At 34.6% G+C, this 18037-nt stretch overlaps 1 protein-coding gene across 3 annotated transcripts in view; it reads left to right on the top strand.

Annotated features, from left to right (window-relative positions):
* LOC114328900 (protein phosphatase Slingshot) overlaps positions 1-18037 on the top strand; it is a 639247-nt gene that overhangs the window by 295855 nt on the left and 325355 nt on the right. Inside the window, exon 1 of one of the 3 annotated variants that reach the window (XM_050648795.1) lies at positions 7160-7401. The exons of the other annotated variants lie outside the window; for them this stretch is intronic. Coding sequence (XP_050504752.1) covers positions 7364-7401 — 38 coding nt within the window. The 5' untranslated portion in view covers positions 7160-7363. Of the gene's footprint in view, positions 1-7159; positions 7402-18037 lie in introns of those variants that run through there. 3 annotated transcript variants of the gene reach the window in all.

Raw genomic sequence — 18037 nt, 5'->3', positions numbered from 1 at the left:
AAATATCAGTGTAACTTTAAACGCAATATGATGGCTCGAGGCTCGCGGCTCGTGGCAGTGATACACGTACGGGTTACGAGTAAGATTTCAAACTTGTTGGATCGACGGCGTACTTACTCGGCGGACTTAAAGTACGCGTACTTGCTGTGATACACGCGCGAAAAAGGTTGTCGAGCCATAAGTTCGCGTACTTACTCGCATGTGTATCACCCCTTTTACGAGTAAGATTTCAAAATTGTTGGATCGACGGCGTACTTACTCGGCGGACTTAAAGTACGCGTACTTGCTGTGATACACGCGCGAAAAAGGTCGTCGAGCCATAAGTTCGCGTACTTACTCGCGTGTGTATCACCCCTTTTGATTCACTAGAATGCAGAATAGGTAGAACTCAAAATCGAAGGAATATTTTGTGGACCGAAAAATATAATTTATTTATAAATGCGGTATACAGGTTTTACAGTTATGATTTAACTGTACGATTCTACAATTGTAAATTGTAGAATTCCCTCATCTTCCTTAGTCTCAGCATCCGTATGGCTTGCAAATTGTAGAAGCCTCGGAGGTGTAACCAGAGAAGGTTCCCATTGTTTTCATTCTGGTGGGGTGTTGAATAGCATTATGTTGTTTTATATGCCATTAGAGTGAAAACTTAGTCTTTTTATGATTTAACATTTATACCATAATAGCATTATTTTATTGTGTACTTATCTTCAAAGGCATTTCTTGTTTCAAGTTCTTCTTTTGATGTATATTATTGGTAACTATAAAAGCAGTAGACTGAATAGACAGACATAGACTGAATCATATTTCATAACAACCCGATACTCGTTATAATTTCATCGTCATAAAAGAAGCCCATTCATCCAATTCTACAAAGAAAACACCTGGTATAAAATAATCCTCCCGGTAGGTACCTACTTTCCGAAATATTTCATTTAGTCTATGTTGTGAAGCCGCTCCCGTTTGAATAAAAATATGAATTTGTGGATTGCTGTTCAAAAATCTCTTTAATCAAATAAGAAGAGTGCCGAGCGAAATTTTTGGCAGAAATCGTTGCAAACATTTTTTAAACAAACTCAAAACATCATGGAACATATTTTTTTCCCGGAACATATTTTTTAGGTCATTTAGAAAAAGGTCTCTTGTTATTTTTCTCAACAGTTAATAGTTTTTCCAGTTAGAAGCAATTTGAGATCTGAAAAATGCAAAAATACGCATAGAGACGAAAACTCATAGGATAAATTATAATTTTTGAGTTTGCCAAGTGCCTAAATTGAAGTTTAATTAAACATTTAGTTACAAGATTCTGAAGAGTAATAGGTATGGCTTATTTTAATTTAGACCGTTCTTTTTTAATTGTTAATTATGTGCGTCCCCTCGATTTTTAAGCCGCCACGCCGCCCGAGTTTCGCACTATATAGCGCGTCTCTGTCGCACTATATGATCGGCGTATTTAATTAGCAGTAGCACATTGTCAATAATTAATTAAATAAATATAATATTATTAACAAAAACTATGTTAATAATAAATTATACCAACATTGAAATAAATGTCAAGTAAGTACGTGTAATATGCATAAGTGTGACAGAGAAGCACCATATGGTGTAACGTGTGGTGGCGCCCCACGGCGGTGGCGGCCTCTTAAAAGTCGAGTGCACGGTCACAATTCACAATTAAAAAACAACGGTATATACCTATTGAAATAAGCCCCATAGGCCTGAATCTCGCGTACCAAAAAAAGTTTATTAATTTAGCAAGCTGAAAATTTGTTCATAGCTTAACGGTGTCTAGTCATACAAACTGTGATGTACGGGAACACTGGAACAGGGAAAGTTTTAATCGTGGAACGTGATTTTAATTGTGGAACGTGTCATCGTGACAAGTTATGATTGTGAAAACAATCAGGTTGTTTTTAAGTTTATTCGATAGCAAACTCTATATAATATATGAAAAATGTTTATCCTGTCCAACAAATATGTTGGGCATTTTAATAAGTCCGACACGTAGAACATGTCAAATGACAGGAATTATATTGTGGTAAATAGCAGTCTGATTTTTGCATAAGAGTTTAATGAAAGGGTAACAAATCAATTGGAAGTTATGTCCGACAAAATACATGGGACATTTTCGTAGTCTGGCGTTCGAAATCTGTAACCTGTTCCACAATTAAAACTTCCCCTGTTCCAGTGTTCCCGTACATCAAAGTTTGTCCGACTAGAAACCGTTAAGCTATTAACAAATTTTTTTTTGGTACGCGGACTTTTTTTTGGTACGCGGAATCCAGGCCTACCAATTACTCATCAGAATATTGAAATTGAATGTTGCATTCAATTTAAGTACTTCTTCTTCTTCTTGCAGTACCGTCTCCTATCGGAGGTTGGCTACCATCACAGTAATTTTAACTTTGTTGGCTGCAACTCTGAACAATTAGGCAATCCAAACCACGTGATTTTTAATGACAGGACGACTGGCAGGCAATTCAGCGTTGCCAGAGTTGTTACAATTGTACCAATTTGATACAATTAACAACCAAACTTTCGATACTAAAGTCTCCTAAAGTAAAAACCTAAAATTTTTTGACATAAGAAATTTGCTTCAAATAATATTAAACGACGTTTTTTTAAGTTTTTGTACAAAATGTGTTGGTTTAGTTCTTTGTGTCACTATTCCAGTCATTCCGGTACATTTACAAAAATTTCTCTGGCAACACTGCACACAAGCGATTTTATTGGATACTTTATTTAAATTAAAATTTCAAATTTAAGATACAATGTGGTATTACTAGGTACCTAAAATAATAAAATATATATTACCCCGATGATTGTACCTAAAATCTAATTTTAGGGATGCTCAATATTATTTTTTATTAAACTTATAAAACATAAAATTTGTTAACCTAGCTTTCTTCAATCTTCCAAATTACTTAATTAAAACTTTTTAACTACTTATTAAAATTTATTGACGTAAGCAATATTTTTTACTATGTCACAGAAGTATTTAGCAATATTTACACGGACATAAAATACGAAAATTACTTTAAAATACTAAAATAACACTATACTATCATATGCCTTCAATGTATTCATGCCAGCCGCCAGACATATTGGAATAGTTTGACAGATCGTTGGATTCCCTAATTGTATTGAACTGCACCCGTACCACTCCCTTAAATTTCGCAACCAGGAAATCCTTCTACGTCCCACATTTCTCTTTCCCGAGATTTTTCCCTGGATTATGAGCCTTAGCAGGTAGTACTTTTCCCCTCTCATTATGTGGCCTAGATATTCCAGTTTTCTCGTTTGTGTTGTTTTTATGACTTTATTGCTTTCATGGACTGTCTGTCCATGGTATTTTCCACATTCTCCTGTAGCACCACATCTCGAATGCCTCAGTGTTTTTGATGCTTATCTTTTTAAATGTCCAAGCTTCCATGTCGTACAACAGTACGGAGAATACATAACACCTTAACATTCTCGTTCTTAATTTCAAATTTATGTTTCGGCAGCATAGAAACTTTTTCATTTTGATCAATGATTGCCTCGCTATTTCTATTCGCCTCTTAATTTCTCTTGTCTGGTCATTAATATCAGTGAACCAAACCCCTAAATATTTGTAGGACGTAACTGTAAGTACTTGGCGTTCCTAAAAATAACAATTTATATATGAGTTTTCAAGCTTCCAAAATGCGTATTATAATAGATCTTTTTTGGTGTTATTTTTATATGTAATTGAGCGATAATTGTTGTTGGTGTATTGAAAATTACATTTCTTAAATACATACCACTGTTTGATGTCTCGATTTCCACTTCGGAAATCGTCATCAGAAAATTAAAAATTAAAAGAAAATTAATGTTCTTCTGAAGCTATTTTCTTGTGGCATTTTTGTAATTAACTATTTTTAATGGGAAATAAGCCACAGTTTTACTAGAAAATTATTTTATTAACGTTTCGACGTCGAAATCGGATGCCATTGTCAACATACAAAAAATAATAATCTATTATTATTAATTAATTATTATTAAAAAATAATAATAATACATTATTATTTTTTGTATTTTTTAAATCATTTTTTAAGTAAAATTGTGGCTTATTTCCCATCGAAAATAGTTAAAAGAAAATTAGGTGTTGAAATTTTCGGAAAATTCTCGTAGCCTGATAATCTGCTAACCTGTTAATCTCTTAACGTGGTTACGAGAATTTTTCCATAATTTTCAACACCAACTTTCTTTTAATTTTTAATTTTCTGAGGACGATTTCCGAGTGGAAATCGAAACTACAAAAATTAGTATTTAAAAAATGTAATTTTCAATACACCAATAATTTGTTACTCAATCCCATATAAACATAACACTAAATTTAACATGCCACAAGAAAACAGTTTCAGAACCTACTTCATTGTTTAAAATGACCAAAAGAACCTAAAAAAATTTGTTTCGGAGCAAAAAAGGTAATTGCTTGAATTTGTTTAAACAATTTCTGTCCAAAAATTTCGCCAGGCACCCTTCATGTCTGTTTAAGGGTTTATTTTTGAACAGGAATCCGAAAAGAAACCGAATCATAAAACAAAGTAAGTTATCAATCGAAGTAGCACAGAAAACGACAATAAATATCGTCTCCATACCACCAGATGGACAACAGGTGGAATACTTTCTTTGGTTACAACCTCCCGAGATTTTCAAAAATTATAAATCATACAGGATGCCGAGGAAATTAAGATGAGAGAATTTTAAATAATTCACAACCTATCTGCTCAGCGTGGTAAAAGTTCCAACAAGAAAGGTTCCTTAATACTCCTACGAAAGAGTAAATGAATTAAAAATGTATAAAAATGTCATCATCATCATCATTCTCTTTGCCTTATCCCTATGCGGGGTCGGCTTCCCTAATTGCATTTCTCCACACAATTCTATCTTGGGTCATATCAATGTTAATCCCCTTTACCAACATGTCCTGCCTTATCGTCTCCCCCCAGGTCTTCTTTGGTCTTCCTCTCCTACTCCTTCCAGGAATCTGCACTTCAGCTATTCTTCGTATTGGGTGATTAACGTCTCGACGTGGAACATGACCAAACCATCTTAACCTATGCTCTCTCATTTTGGCATCAATTGGTGCCACACCTAGACTTCCCCTAATATACTCATTTCTAATTTTATCCTTCTTTGTCACTCCACTCATCCATCTAAGCATTCTCATTTCCGCCACATGCATTCGTTGTTCCTCTTTCTTTTTCACTGCCCAACATTCAGTTCCGTGCATCATAGCCGGTCTTATGGCTGTTTTATAGAATTTTCCCTTCAGCTTCATTGGAATTTTTCTGTCACACAACACACCACTCGCTTCTTTCCACTTCATCCATCCAGCCCTAATTCTACTGCATGCATCTCCATCTATTTCTCCATTACTCTGTAATACCGATCCTAGGTACTTAAAACTATTGCTTTTCACAATAATTTCACCATCCAAAGATACCATTTTATTTGTAGTAAGTCCATCTTTAAATGAACATTCCAAATACTCTGTTTTTGTCCTACTAAGTTTTAAACCTTTTTCCTCCAGAGCTTGTCTCCACTGTTTCAGTTTTTGTTCTAAGTCTCTTTCACTATTTCCTATTAACACTACATCATCAGCATACATTAGGCACCATGGAATACTACCCTGTAGTTTCGATGTTATCTGGTCCAAAACTAATGAGAATAAATAAGGACTAAGCACCGAGCCTTGGTGCAATCCTACTTTCACCTGAAATTTATCAGTCTCTCCCACACCTGTTCTAACACTAGTCGTTACTCCCTCATACATATCTCTCACAATCTTTACATATTCGCCAGGGACTCCTTTCTTATTGAGTGCCCACCACAGAATCTCTCGAGGAACTCTATCATATGCTTTCTCAAGATCAATGAATACCATATGAGCGTTGGTCTCTTTATTCCTGTATTTTTCCATCAGTTGCCTTACAATGAAAATTGCATCTGTTGTTGATCTGCCCTGCATAAAGCCAAATTGATTATCGGATATATCGGTTTCTTCACGTATCCGTCTATCAATTACTCTCTCCCATATTTTCATGGTGTGGCTAAGTAGTTTTATAGCCCTGTAGTTTGTGCATTGTTGTATGTCTCCCTTGTTTTTGTAGACAGGTACTAATATACTGCTTCTCCATTCGTCTGGCATTTGTCCAACTTCCATAATTCTATTAAATAGACCTGATAGCCAACTTATTCCTGTCTCTCCCAATGCTCTCCATACTTCCCCAGGAATATCATCTGGTCCGACTGCTTTTCCTTTCTTTATTTTTTGAAGCGCTTGAGCCACTTCCTCGTTTGTTATTCTGGTAACCATTGCTGTTACTGTCTCCGTTAACAGCAATGGTTAGTAACAGCAATGGTTACCAAAAAAATGTATAAAAATGTATAACCAGAGTATTTGCAGCTGCTGCATTTTCGTGTTACAAAGAAATTGAAAATGTTTATACATTTTTAATTCATTTACTCTTTTGTAGGAGTATTAAGGAATCTTTCTTGTTGGAACTTTTACCACGCTGAGCAGATGAGTTGTGAATTATTTAAAATTCTCTCATGTTAATTTCCTCGGCATCCTGTAGTATTTATAAATTTTGAAAATCTCAGGAGGTGTAACCAAAGAAAGTATTCCACCTGTTGTCAATCTGGCGGTATGGGAACGATATTTATTGTCGTTTTCTGTACTACTTCGATTGATAACTTCCTTTGTTTTTCGGTAGATGGCTCTAGTTCATCCGTGACATTTCTTTCTTTGCAATTCGGAAAGGCCCAATGTATGATGCCTGACTGGGGAAATCGGAGAGAAGAGGATATGGGACTACTGATGAGGGGGAAAAGACCTCCGAAACCGGTATAAACCGATTTAACCAGAGTATTATGCAGCTGCTGCATTTTCGTGTTGCAAAGAAATTGAAAATGTTTATTTATACATTTCGAATCAGAAAATTTTTCATACGGCAGCGGCTTCACAATGTCGACTAATTACACTACGGTCCATGCGGAGACTCGAACTCGAGGGCCTATTCCCTATTCCGTATTCGTATTCTTTCCAGCCAGCCACAGCCGACCAGTCAATTTTGCGCTCGCACGCAACAGCTGGCTCGAATTTTTTCTCCGCCGTCTCAGCAGACTTTATTCGGCTGACGGGACGGAGTCGCGACTCGCAGTCAGTCCGCAGTGAATGTGTAGACCGCGTACAAGAACGAACAGTTCGATAGCAACAACGGATGTTTTGGATGTTTTCTTGTTTCGCGCTCAGTGGTTACTATGAAACTGTTACCGATGATTGTTAATTTGAATAAACAGTGTTTTGGTGTTATTTGAGGTATTGTTCTCTGATATGGAGTTCGTGTTGGGATACTACATGGCTTGCCCTGGGTGAGTTTACAAATACAAGTCTACTTTTTACTGTAATAATTAATAAGTAAAATCTAATTACATACCTCGTCTTGCTTACATTTTGTAGATGTCCAAAAACTATTGGATTGTAGACTGAGACTGGACATATAATATTGTGACTTTGGTTTTCTACCAGTTCAAAATCGATAATTTCAAAACTACTTCTCAGCATAATAGTACTAGAGCAAGCAACAAGTGTATAGCCTGTCAATTTGAAAAGGTACCGCCCTTTATAATTTGGTCCCTATAGAAAATCTATGCAAAGCCAAATTTATTTGTGAGGGAGACATTTTGTAGACCAGTTTTCAACTAAATTACGTCAACCGTCTAGCGGGGGCGGACACAACCCCCCAAATTCTATAATGGAAAGGTGGTTTGAGTGATATCTCACTTTAAAGGTCGTTCAACTGCCTTTTCAAAAATATATATAATTATTTCTTTCAATACTGTTGGAAAAATCTTGAACTCAATACTCCAAAAAAAGTTTGCAGTTCTGGACTCGATACTTAATATATTTAAGTACGGTTTTACTTGATTTTTCCAAAAATACTTAAAATACTCCAATATTCCAAAAAAATTGAATTTGGAGTTCAATACTCTAAAAAAATTTTGGAGTTTTGAACTCGATACCTAATATCATTACCGTTTTACTTTAGTTTTCCAAAAGTACTGAAAATAAATATGTATGTGGTATTTTTGAAAAGGTAGCTGAATGAACTTTAAAATGAGGTGTTACTCAACCCCACTTTCCAATAGAGATTTTGGGGGTTGTGGCCGCCACTGCTGAAGGGTTGATATAATTTAGTTGAAAACTGGTCTACAAAATGTCTCCCTCACAAATAAATTTGACGTGTTTTTTCATATTTTTAGATTTTCTATAGGGACCAAATTGAGGGAGCTTTTCAAATTGACACACTGTATATTTCGCTTTTCGTGCAGTAAACGCACATGTCAAAAAAGGTGTCATTCAGTCGTACAGAACAATGAAGTTATATAGCCCACAACAATACCATTCGAAAATCTAAAAAAAGTTGAAAGATATTGTAGAAAAAAATAATTATCAGCTAGAATTTTACAACCGTCTAATTAAAAAATAAGTCACATTATCAAAAATCAATGTAATTCCAATATCAGTCTAAAACAAACTCAAATTACACCTAACCACGATAATAGTAATGTCACCAACTCAAAAGAAATAGCCCTACCATACATCAATAGATTCTCCACAAAGAACAAACAAATTCCGAAAATGTTGGCAAAATACGACATCGATCTTGGACATAAATCATATAGGTCTGGATCCCGCGTACCAAAAAAGTTGATTAATAGCAAGCTGAAAATTTGTTAATAGCTTAAGGATGTCTAGTCGGACAAACTTTGATATATGGGAACACTGGAACAGGGGAAGTTTTAATTGTGGAAAAGGGTAAAAATTTGGAACGGTCAGACCACGAAAACGTCACATGTATTTTGTCCGACAGAACTTCCACGGATTGTTACTCTTTCATTAAACTCTCATGCAAAAGTCAGGCTGCTATTTATCACCAAATGGGCATTATAATGACCAACTCTACAACCGGACATGTCCCAAAAGGTTGTACATATTGATGAGTCTTTAATAAAATTGTTCGATCTCAGTATATTTATGTTCTGCCAATTTTATACATTTTGTCGTTATATAGAGTATACCTATACCGCTATACCTACTACATTTTCCTCTCCATAGAGTGTCTGGAGTTCCTGGGTATGTCTTCTTCTCTGCTCTCCTATTATCTCGTCTCTAAAAGGCCTATAGTTGTTTCACGTTGATTTAAAAAGAGTCCGTCTATCGTGTTCACTCATTATTGTGGGGCGAATTATGCTTTTACATACATACCGTTCGTTACAGTCGCTTTTCTTGAGAGCACTTTTCATCTTATTCTAATTTGGTAGTATATACCTAATACTTTAATTTTATTCTATAACCTTCCAATTTGCAATATTTTTAGCAAATTTAGCATTTTGGAAGGCAATTTGCCTTCCAATATTTTACAAAACACAGCTTTTTATCAAATATTTCCCGTGGCAGAAAATGTTATCAAAAGTGACTCAATATATTTACATCACGTTGATAAAAGAAATAAAGAAACTTGCCTAGCACAATGTAGATAACACTAATGACTTAGTTTAGATACGGATTTGTTATTGTTTTGCTTTTACATGCGATGCCACTACTTAAATTTTTTAGCTGGCGCTTTTTACAATTCAGTGATATATTTTTATACATTCAATATGACAATGTACATTTCTAGTAGATTGCTGACTTCTTTTTGCCGTTAACCATATAGTTTATAGTTCGTGTGCTATTGTTTAAATCAAAATTATTGTGTAGTTAGACATGTCATTCTAAATAATCCTACTTGTGTATTAAAAGATGACAAAGTTGTAGTGTCTAATAAATGAACTAAAAACAATCTGATTTTTCTTTGAAGTTGTAACATTCATTTTATTCTGTTAATTAAGAAATCTTCAATTAGAATACTAAAAAGGTTATTATAATTATTATAATAAATGTTTTTTAATTACTTTTTAAATTGCGCAAAGATTACGCAACAATAAATGATAAAATAAATAGACTAAGTTTTCACTCTAATGGCATATAAAACAACATAATGCTATTCTACACCCCACCAGAATGAAAACAATGGGAACCTTCTCTGGTTACACCTCCGAGGCTTCTACAATTTGCAAGCCATACGGATGCTGAGACTAAGGAAGATGACGGAATTCCACAATTTAAAATTCACGTCCCATCTGCCCAGCGCGGTAAAGTTCCAACGAGAATGGTTCCCTTCATACTCCACACAGAGTAAATGTAAATCAAAAATGAATAACCATTTTCAATTTCGTTGCAAAACGAAAACACAGCCGAACCATATTCTAGTCCAATCAGAGAGTGCTGCAAGCACCCCTACCGGTTTCGAAACTTATTAGTCTCTCATCAGGAGGCACATATGCTGCTCTCCCCGATCCAACCAAAACAAACCCCAGCGTGCAGTCCCGGATTGCAACGAACGAAATGGCATAGATGCCCTAGCGGCAACTGCTAGCAAAAAGACTAAGTTTTCACTCTAATGGCATATAAAACAACATAATGCTATTCTACACCCCACCAGAATGAAAACAATGGGAACCTTCTCTGGTTACACCTCCGAGGCTTCTACAATTTGCAAGCCATACGGATGCTGAGACTAAGGAAGATAAGGGAATTCCACAATTTAAAATTCACGTCCCATCTGCCCAGCGCGGTAAAGTTCCAACGAGAATGGTTCCCTTCATACTCCACACAGAGTAAATGTAAATAAAAAATGAATAACTATTTTCAATTTCGTTGCAAAACGAAAACACAGCCGAACCATATTCTAGTCCAATCAGAGAGTGCTGCAAGCACCCCTACCGGTTTCGAAACTTATTAGTCTCTCATCAGGAGGCACATATGCTGCTCTCCCCGATCCAACAGCGTGCAAACAGCAAACAAACCCCAGCGTGCAGTCCCGGATTGCAACGAACGAAATGGCATAGATGCCCTAGCGGCAACTGCTAGCAAAAGACTAAGTTTTCACTCTAATGGCATATAAAACAACATAATGCTATTCTACACCCCACCAGAATGAAAACAATGGGAACCTTCTCTGGTTACACCTCCGAGGCTTCTACAATTTGCAAGCCATACGGATGCTGAGACTAAGGAAGATGAGGGAATTCCACAATTTAAAATTCACGTCCCATCTGCCCAGCGCGGTAAAGTTCCAACGAGAATGGTTCCCTTCATACTCCACACAGAGTAAATGTAAATCAAAAATGAATAACCATTTTCAATTTCTGAATAACCATTTTGATTTACATTTACTCTGTGTGGAGTATGAAGGGAACCATTCTCGTTGGAACTTTACCGCGCTGGGCAGATGGGACGTGAATTTTGAATTGTGGAATTCCCTCATCTTCCTTAGTCTCAACATCCGTATGGCTTGCAAATTGTAGAAGCCTCGGAGGTGTAACCAGAGAAGGTTCCCATTGTTTTCATTCTGGTGGGGTGTAGAATAGCATTATGTTGTTTTATATGCCATTAGAGTGAAAACTTAGTCTTTTTGCTAGCAGTTGCCGATAGGGCATCTATGCCATTTCGTTCGTTGCAATCCGGGACTGCACGCTGGGGTTTGTTTTGGTTGGATCGGGGAGAGCAGCATATGTGCCTCCTGATGAGAGACTAATAAGTTTCGAAACCGGTAGGGGTGCTTGCAGCACTCTCTGATTGGACTAGAATATGGTTCGGCTGTGTTTTCGTTTTGCAGCGAAATTGAAAATGGTTATTCATTTTTGATAAAATAAATGTTTATACAGACATAGTGTACAATATTATTTTACAGATACTGTCTTGTTATGTTTTCTTTCGATTTTACTTTGATTTTTAAAAGAATGCTATAAAACATCACATTACACAATAGTTAAAACTCCTCTATAACCTGTGAAAATATTTTTTTCCTAAAATAAAAAGTGACTAATTTAAAGTAATTTCCCATTTTCCCCAGTTATTTACTTTTTCCCCAATTTTACATCGATAGAAAAATAAACGTATCTAAAACAGTCCAAACCAATCCAAACAAAGCTGTTGTTGTCATAACAGTGTAAACATTCAACCTCGTCCTCATAAATTTTGTTTGTGTCTATCTCATTGAAAACATCCTAAGTTTAAAAATGTCTTACTCCTCGATACCACTATTAAAGGTGGTTTAAATCCCAAAAAGAAAATTTTTATCTTGGTTTGCATTAAAAAAATTTATTTTACTGTTCAATTTTCTTTATTTTTTGTAGTACTTGAGTCTATTGGTTTACATATTATTTAAAAGAATTAGAAATAAACTATTTATGCGAACAATTTATATTGTATTTTTATTACTCATTTTACTGTTATTGACAGGGCTTAGATTTATAGGCAATAAAAATGGAAGAAAAAGGCGCCTATATAGCCAAAGATTTTTCTTAAAAAATTCAGAAATCTTAACATGCACGCAAAATATAAACAAATAATTTATTATCTACGGTATCCACCAAAATAAAAAGAATACCGAAATTAAGAAGGCTGTGAAATTGCGCACGCAAGTTGCATTTATCATATTATGCTTGTCATTAGTTTGTCAACTTGACATTACGTTACGGTTAAAATCTTTGTCATTATGGTTCTTTCTACCGAAGAAATTTTTTTTAGTAGAACATTATTTCCGATCGTACGGAATTGGTCGGAATAATGGCATATGCTTGAAACAAGTGTCAGAAAGATATTAACAATATTTTATCAAGGCGGTACATATATAATATTGTGACACTTTTTGTCAGAGATTTAAAGGCCGATTGTCGTGCGCGTAATTTAAGAATCCGTAAGCCATAGTTTCAACAGGATAGCGCAACAGGCCATACAGCCGAACGCTCCATAAATTTGCTTCGTGAACATTTTTGTAACAGAATAATATCTTGTCGCACAGATTTCGAGTATCCACCTCATTCACCGGATTTAACACCATCTGATGCCTACAGTTGGGGTATGATGAAAAATTACATATTTCGCTCGGAAAATCCGCCAGAAACTGTTGAAGAACTACGGCAAAGAATAATAACTTATTTTCAACATTTGCAGCAACCACTTTTCTTAAATATGTTTAATGATCTAAAAACGTTATAAAGCTTGTTTGCAACGCCACGCTGCACATTTTGAACGCCATGATGCACCATGTATTATAAAATTTAATTCATAAATATATTTTTTTATATCCGGTACTGTTTATTTTTGCGGATACTGTATTATACGAAATGAATTAACTTAATATCATAATATAAATAAATATATTTACACAACGTAACATTATAAAAAAGAAATAGTAACATAATAAATTAATAACTAAATAATAATTGATAATTAATCATTAAACCACTTAAAATATTTTATCAATCTACAACTAATGCTTTTCAATATTTCCGGTCTTTGAACGATGTCTTAAAATTAATTTGTGCATTGAAAATGAAAGTTCTACATCGAAAGATGTATGTAATTGGAACATATTATTTCAGGGCATATAGTAAACCTGCCTCATTTGTAATGCCTCGGAAAATATCCCGTTCAAAACTTTGGCAACATTATGCCGCGTCCTCATTGGTAAAAATTTGCGACGCTAATTGTTCTTGCGACGCAAATTCTTGTGTGACGGACCATTAGTTCAATACGCACGAAAAATTTGCCAGTGAGGATGCGGCTTTAGATAAAAACGAAAAACCTTATCGTTTCGAAAAACCTTCATTCTTGTCAAAAATATTTGTTTAAAGAGTAATAATTGAATGTTACTTTCAGATGCCGATTTAATTTTTGAGTTTAAATTATCTACTAATTTTGCTGACTCACATTTTACCTCTCTTTAAACAAACTAATTGTGGTAACTATTAATAATATAATCTGATATTGATATAATGCCAATTGCAGTTTTAATTTCGGATTTAAAAAAAATTTGCTTCTCAACTAGAAAATTCTTGATAATCCGTTCTGCACTCTAATCTTACACTGGATTGTTGAGAGGGATGCTTTCACCGATTTTACCTATTGAATTCTACCATGGCTTTGTATAGTGTGTTTATGTCAACACTGTCATAGGTACACACAAAATCCACAAACAAATGGTGAGTATCAATTCCATACTTATATGTTTTTTCCAAAGCTTGTCTTAGAATGAATGTTTGATGGATAGTTGATTTTTCTTTGCAAAACCCACACTGGTATTTGTCTTATTACGTTTTCACAATATCCCAATAATCGATCGTAAAGAATGTAGACCAATATTTTGTAGGTCACGTTTAGGAGCGTAATTCATCTGTAGTTATCACAAATTGTTTGGTTTCCTTTCATGTGGATAAGTCCAACTATACCTACGTTCCCGTCTTCTGGTAGTTTAACCTGCTTCCATTTGTTCTACTCGCCTACTTATACAAATGTCAGATTCTTTGCGCCATATTGGAAAAGATCACAAGGAATGCTTGTCTGTACTTAATGTTTGTATAGCTTTGATAACTTCTCCCTCTGTTGGGAGGTTATCTTTCTGTCTTTCGTCTTCCATGCCTTCGTGCTGAATTTCTGCTTCTCGCACCATTATCTCACTTCTTATATTCAGTCTCCCGATCACAAATAATGTCCTCTGTTCTGTTTCGAACTATTGTTATTCTAGTTTGAATTCCATTCTGTCGTGCTTAACATTCTTGTAAAATTTTCGTGTTTCCATTTGTGTGTTATACTTCTCTAGTTCTTTCAGTTCGAGATCTGAAGATCGAGGGAAAGAGTGGACCAGGAAGGAAAAGACTATCGTGGCTCAGAAATATCCTACAATGGCCATGGCTAAATTTTGAACAGCTAATAAGAACAGCTCAAAACAGAGAAGAGTTTGCAATTGTAGTTGCCAACGTCCATTAAGGAGAGGCCACTTTAAGAAGAAGAAGGAACCTTGTATATGTCTGATTTTTTCTTTGGTTTATTCGTGCACTTCCATAGTACCAGTCCGAATTTGTTTTTTCACGCTTTTGTTTTCCAATCACTTCAGTTGCTACCTCTTCCCATTTGGTTTTACACTGCCTTGAATAGTTGTTAACATTTTCAACTATTCACCTATTCCTCTGGTTTACGTTCCAGACTTTGCTCAAATGTTTTAGCTATCGCAGAGTTTTTTAACGCTTCTACGTTAAACTTTTCCTCTTTAACTCCTCTGACTTTCTTTACATTGGAGAATCTAGCTCTTATTTTAGTTTGAACTAAGTATTGCTCCATATTTCAATGAATAAACTAATAAAAAGCTAGAATAAATTACTATAACAATAACTCCGGTAAAGTACTCTACATAAATGCTTACTGGTAGCTATCTTTACCGCTCAACGACCTTCCGATTGGTTCAGGTATATGCGAGTCGTGTGGTGTCTAATTTCACCAAAGATCCTTTGCAACAGTGCTGTTTGTTGTAGAACCTGTTAATAAAACTTGGAAAAATAACCTTTAACAACAGTGGTAAATTTGACCACTGACACTTAAAATGTTAAACCTATATTTGGAGATAAAATTTACCAACGGTAAAACCGTTAAGAAAAGGGATTATCAGAAGATCCCATTCAAAATCACTGATTCTGTCACGAGAATCGGTATTTATTAACCGTCGCACCTCTATATCGAGATGTAATTATCAACGGTGATAAATCTTAGATGGCGGCGGAACAAATTTTCGAATCGTTAAAACGTTAAATCCAAAAGTGATGTGTGTTGTTACCGTTGTTATATTGTTGTATTTTATATAGTCAGCCATTACCTAATCGTCGAGCGTGTGTCACGTTGTATCGTTATAAACTTCAAATTAATCCAATTGATGATAGCGAACGGTTCTTGGTTCGAGTTTAACGACGGAACGCTTTTATATACATATAGGGTAAACCATCAGGGTCGAATCGAGCTAACATCAAAATATATTATTCAACGAGCATGTAATGATGGTTATTACAAGCCGTAGGCGTAGGCGAGTGTCGTAATTCATCAGAGTGAGTAATAACCATTACATACGAGTAGAATACTATACTTTTTCTACGACCTTTTTTTATTTGGATTAGTAGAAAATATAATTATGAACTACTAACATTATTTAAAATCGAAAGATTTTATTTTTCATAAGAAAAGGTATTTTATATAACTATGGCAACACTGTTAGAATTACCCTTCTTTAACTTATGAAGCAACTGTCATTTGTGTCATGGTATATAATGGCGGTGGCTTTTAAAAATTAGACATTTTTTTAAGCAATTACATGAAAAAGAACATTTGCTCCCAATAAAAATCTATTGTACTTACAATCAACAGTAAGTGAAACATAATTCATTGATATAAATTTCATATCCGTAAACCCTTTTACGGAATTAGTACTCATTGTTTGTATATACCTTTTAATAACGCCAATCTTAAAATGCCAAATGTTAAAATTTAAACGTAAAAAATATACTGACCCATTGTTACAGTTAAAAATCCTTTAAATATTTTTCGAAATTAATTGTTGATATAAATTACAATGATTATTTCATTCATAGGAGATTCTGACCAATAGAAAGCTACAGAAATCTAAATTAAACTGATAACTTTTTTGATAATTGCCCGTCGTCAAGCATATTACGTCAGATGCCCTTCGTTGCTACGAAAAAATACATTCAGGGCCGGTTGTTCGAACGCTAATCAATAATGATCATTATCAAATAATTAATTACTGTCAATGTCAACTTTAAAAACATAATTAATTACAATTCTGAGACTATAATCAATTAATATAACAATAATTATTAACATAATTAATAATAAATCTCATAATTGTAATTAATTATGTTTTCAGCAACCCAAACAAAGTTGACATTGACAGTTTTGGTGACAGTAATTAAATATTTGATAATGATCATTGTTGATTAGCGTTCGAACAACCGGCCCTAAGTGACATTAATGACAAATGTTTTAAAAATTATAAAAGTGATGACTTTCAACCGTCAAGTACATATTTATAACAACTGTGTATTTAATTGTACCAATTTGTACTTACATAAATAAGTTACAATAAAATTTTGGTTTTGAACAGTTTTATTCATGAAATAATCGCAACAAATTGCCCTCGATCTCTAAAATTAATATAGAATTTTAGAGCTCTTGTGCAATTACTACTGATTATTTTATTATATAAACAAGTTTAAGTAATTTTATTTGCTGATAATAAGTAGGTATATTAAAAGTGCCATGCACCACTTGAATCTAACTTCAACCCGTGAGTAATGAACTATATTACTCACTGGTAAAGTAATGGGTGTTCTTATCTATTCAAAAATAGTGAATAATAAGTATATTATTAAACGGTCGTAAAAAAAAAGATATTAAGTATGTATTAGCTGAAGTAAGTTAGTCAAACTGTTTACCTTATTCTTTGCAATCACGAAAAGCTGTCTTGCCATATATGTTCCCTTTTATTATGAGCTGTTCTACATTAGCGGCATGAGTTTCCTGGAGAGCTTGATAATGTTTCCACACTTATTTATTTGGTTCTTAGAAGTACCAATGGTCCCAGTCGTGTTTGAGTTCGTTTCCTTTTTTTCTCGTAAAATTAGCGACCGGTATAACAAAAAACGACTTTCGCAAAAAAAATCCCCAAGGAATTCAAACAGACAAAAATAACTGCCATCTTAAACCTGTTGTTTCCGGGTGCTACCTCTAACGCATGATTCCATTCTTACGTGGCATTTGGTTAGTCAATGAAAGGGTTTTGGAACCAGGAGAGGTCAAATTGTTTTATAAAATTCTGATTTTTCGTGATTCCTTTGTGACCTAACATCTAAATCAAGGATATTGTTACGGCAGCCCCTGATTGAATATATTACGCGTTTGATCCAGATCTCTATTTGTTCTGACGTGACTGGAACTCTACAAACATTGCGATGAATGAGGCTCACAGTATATAAGAGCAATTAGATTTTAGGAGTGAGTCTAATACATTCATTTATTCTGGTGGAGAAAAGGCCGATTTAGTACAATGGCCGA

The sequence above is a fragment of the Diabrotica virgifera genome, chromosome 4 (assembly GCF_917563875.1).
Source record: "Diabrotica virgifera virgifera chromosome 4, PGI_DIABVI_V3a".
NCBI lineage: Eukaryota > Metazoa > Arthropoda > Insecta > Coleoptera > Chrysomelidae > Diabrotica > Diabrotica virgifera.
This window is presented reverse-complemented; position numbering and strand designations above follow the sequence as displayed.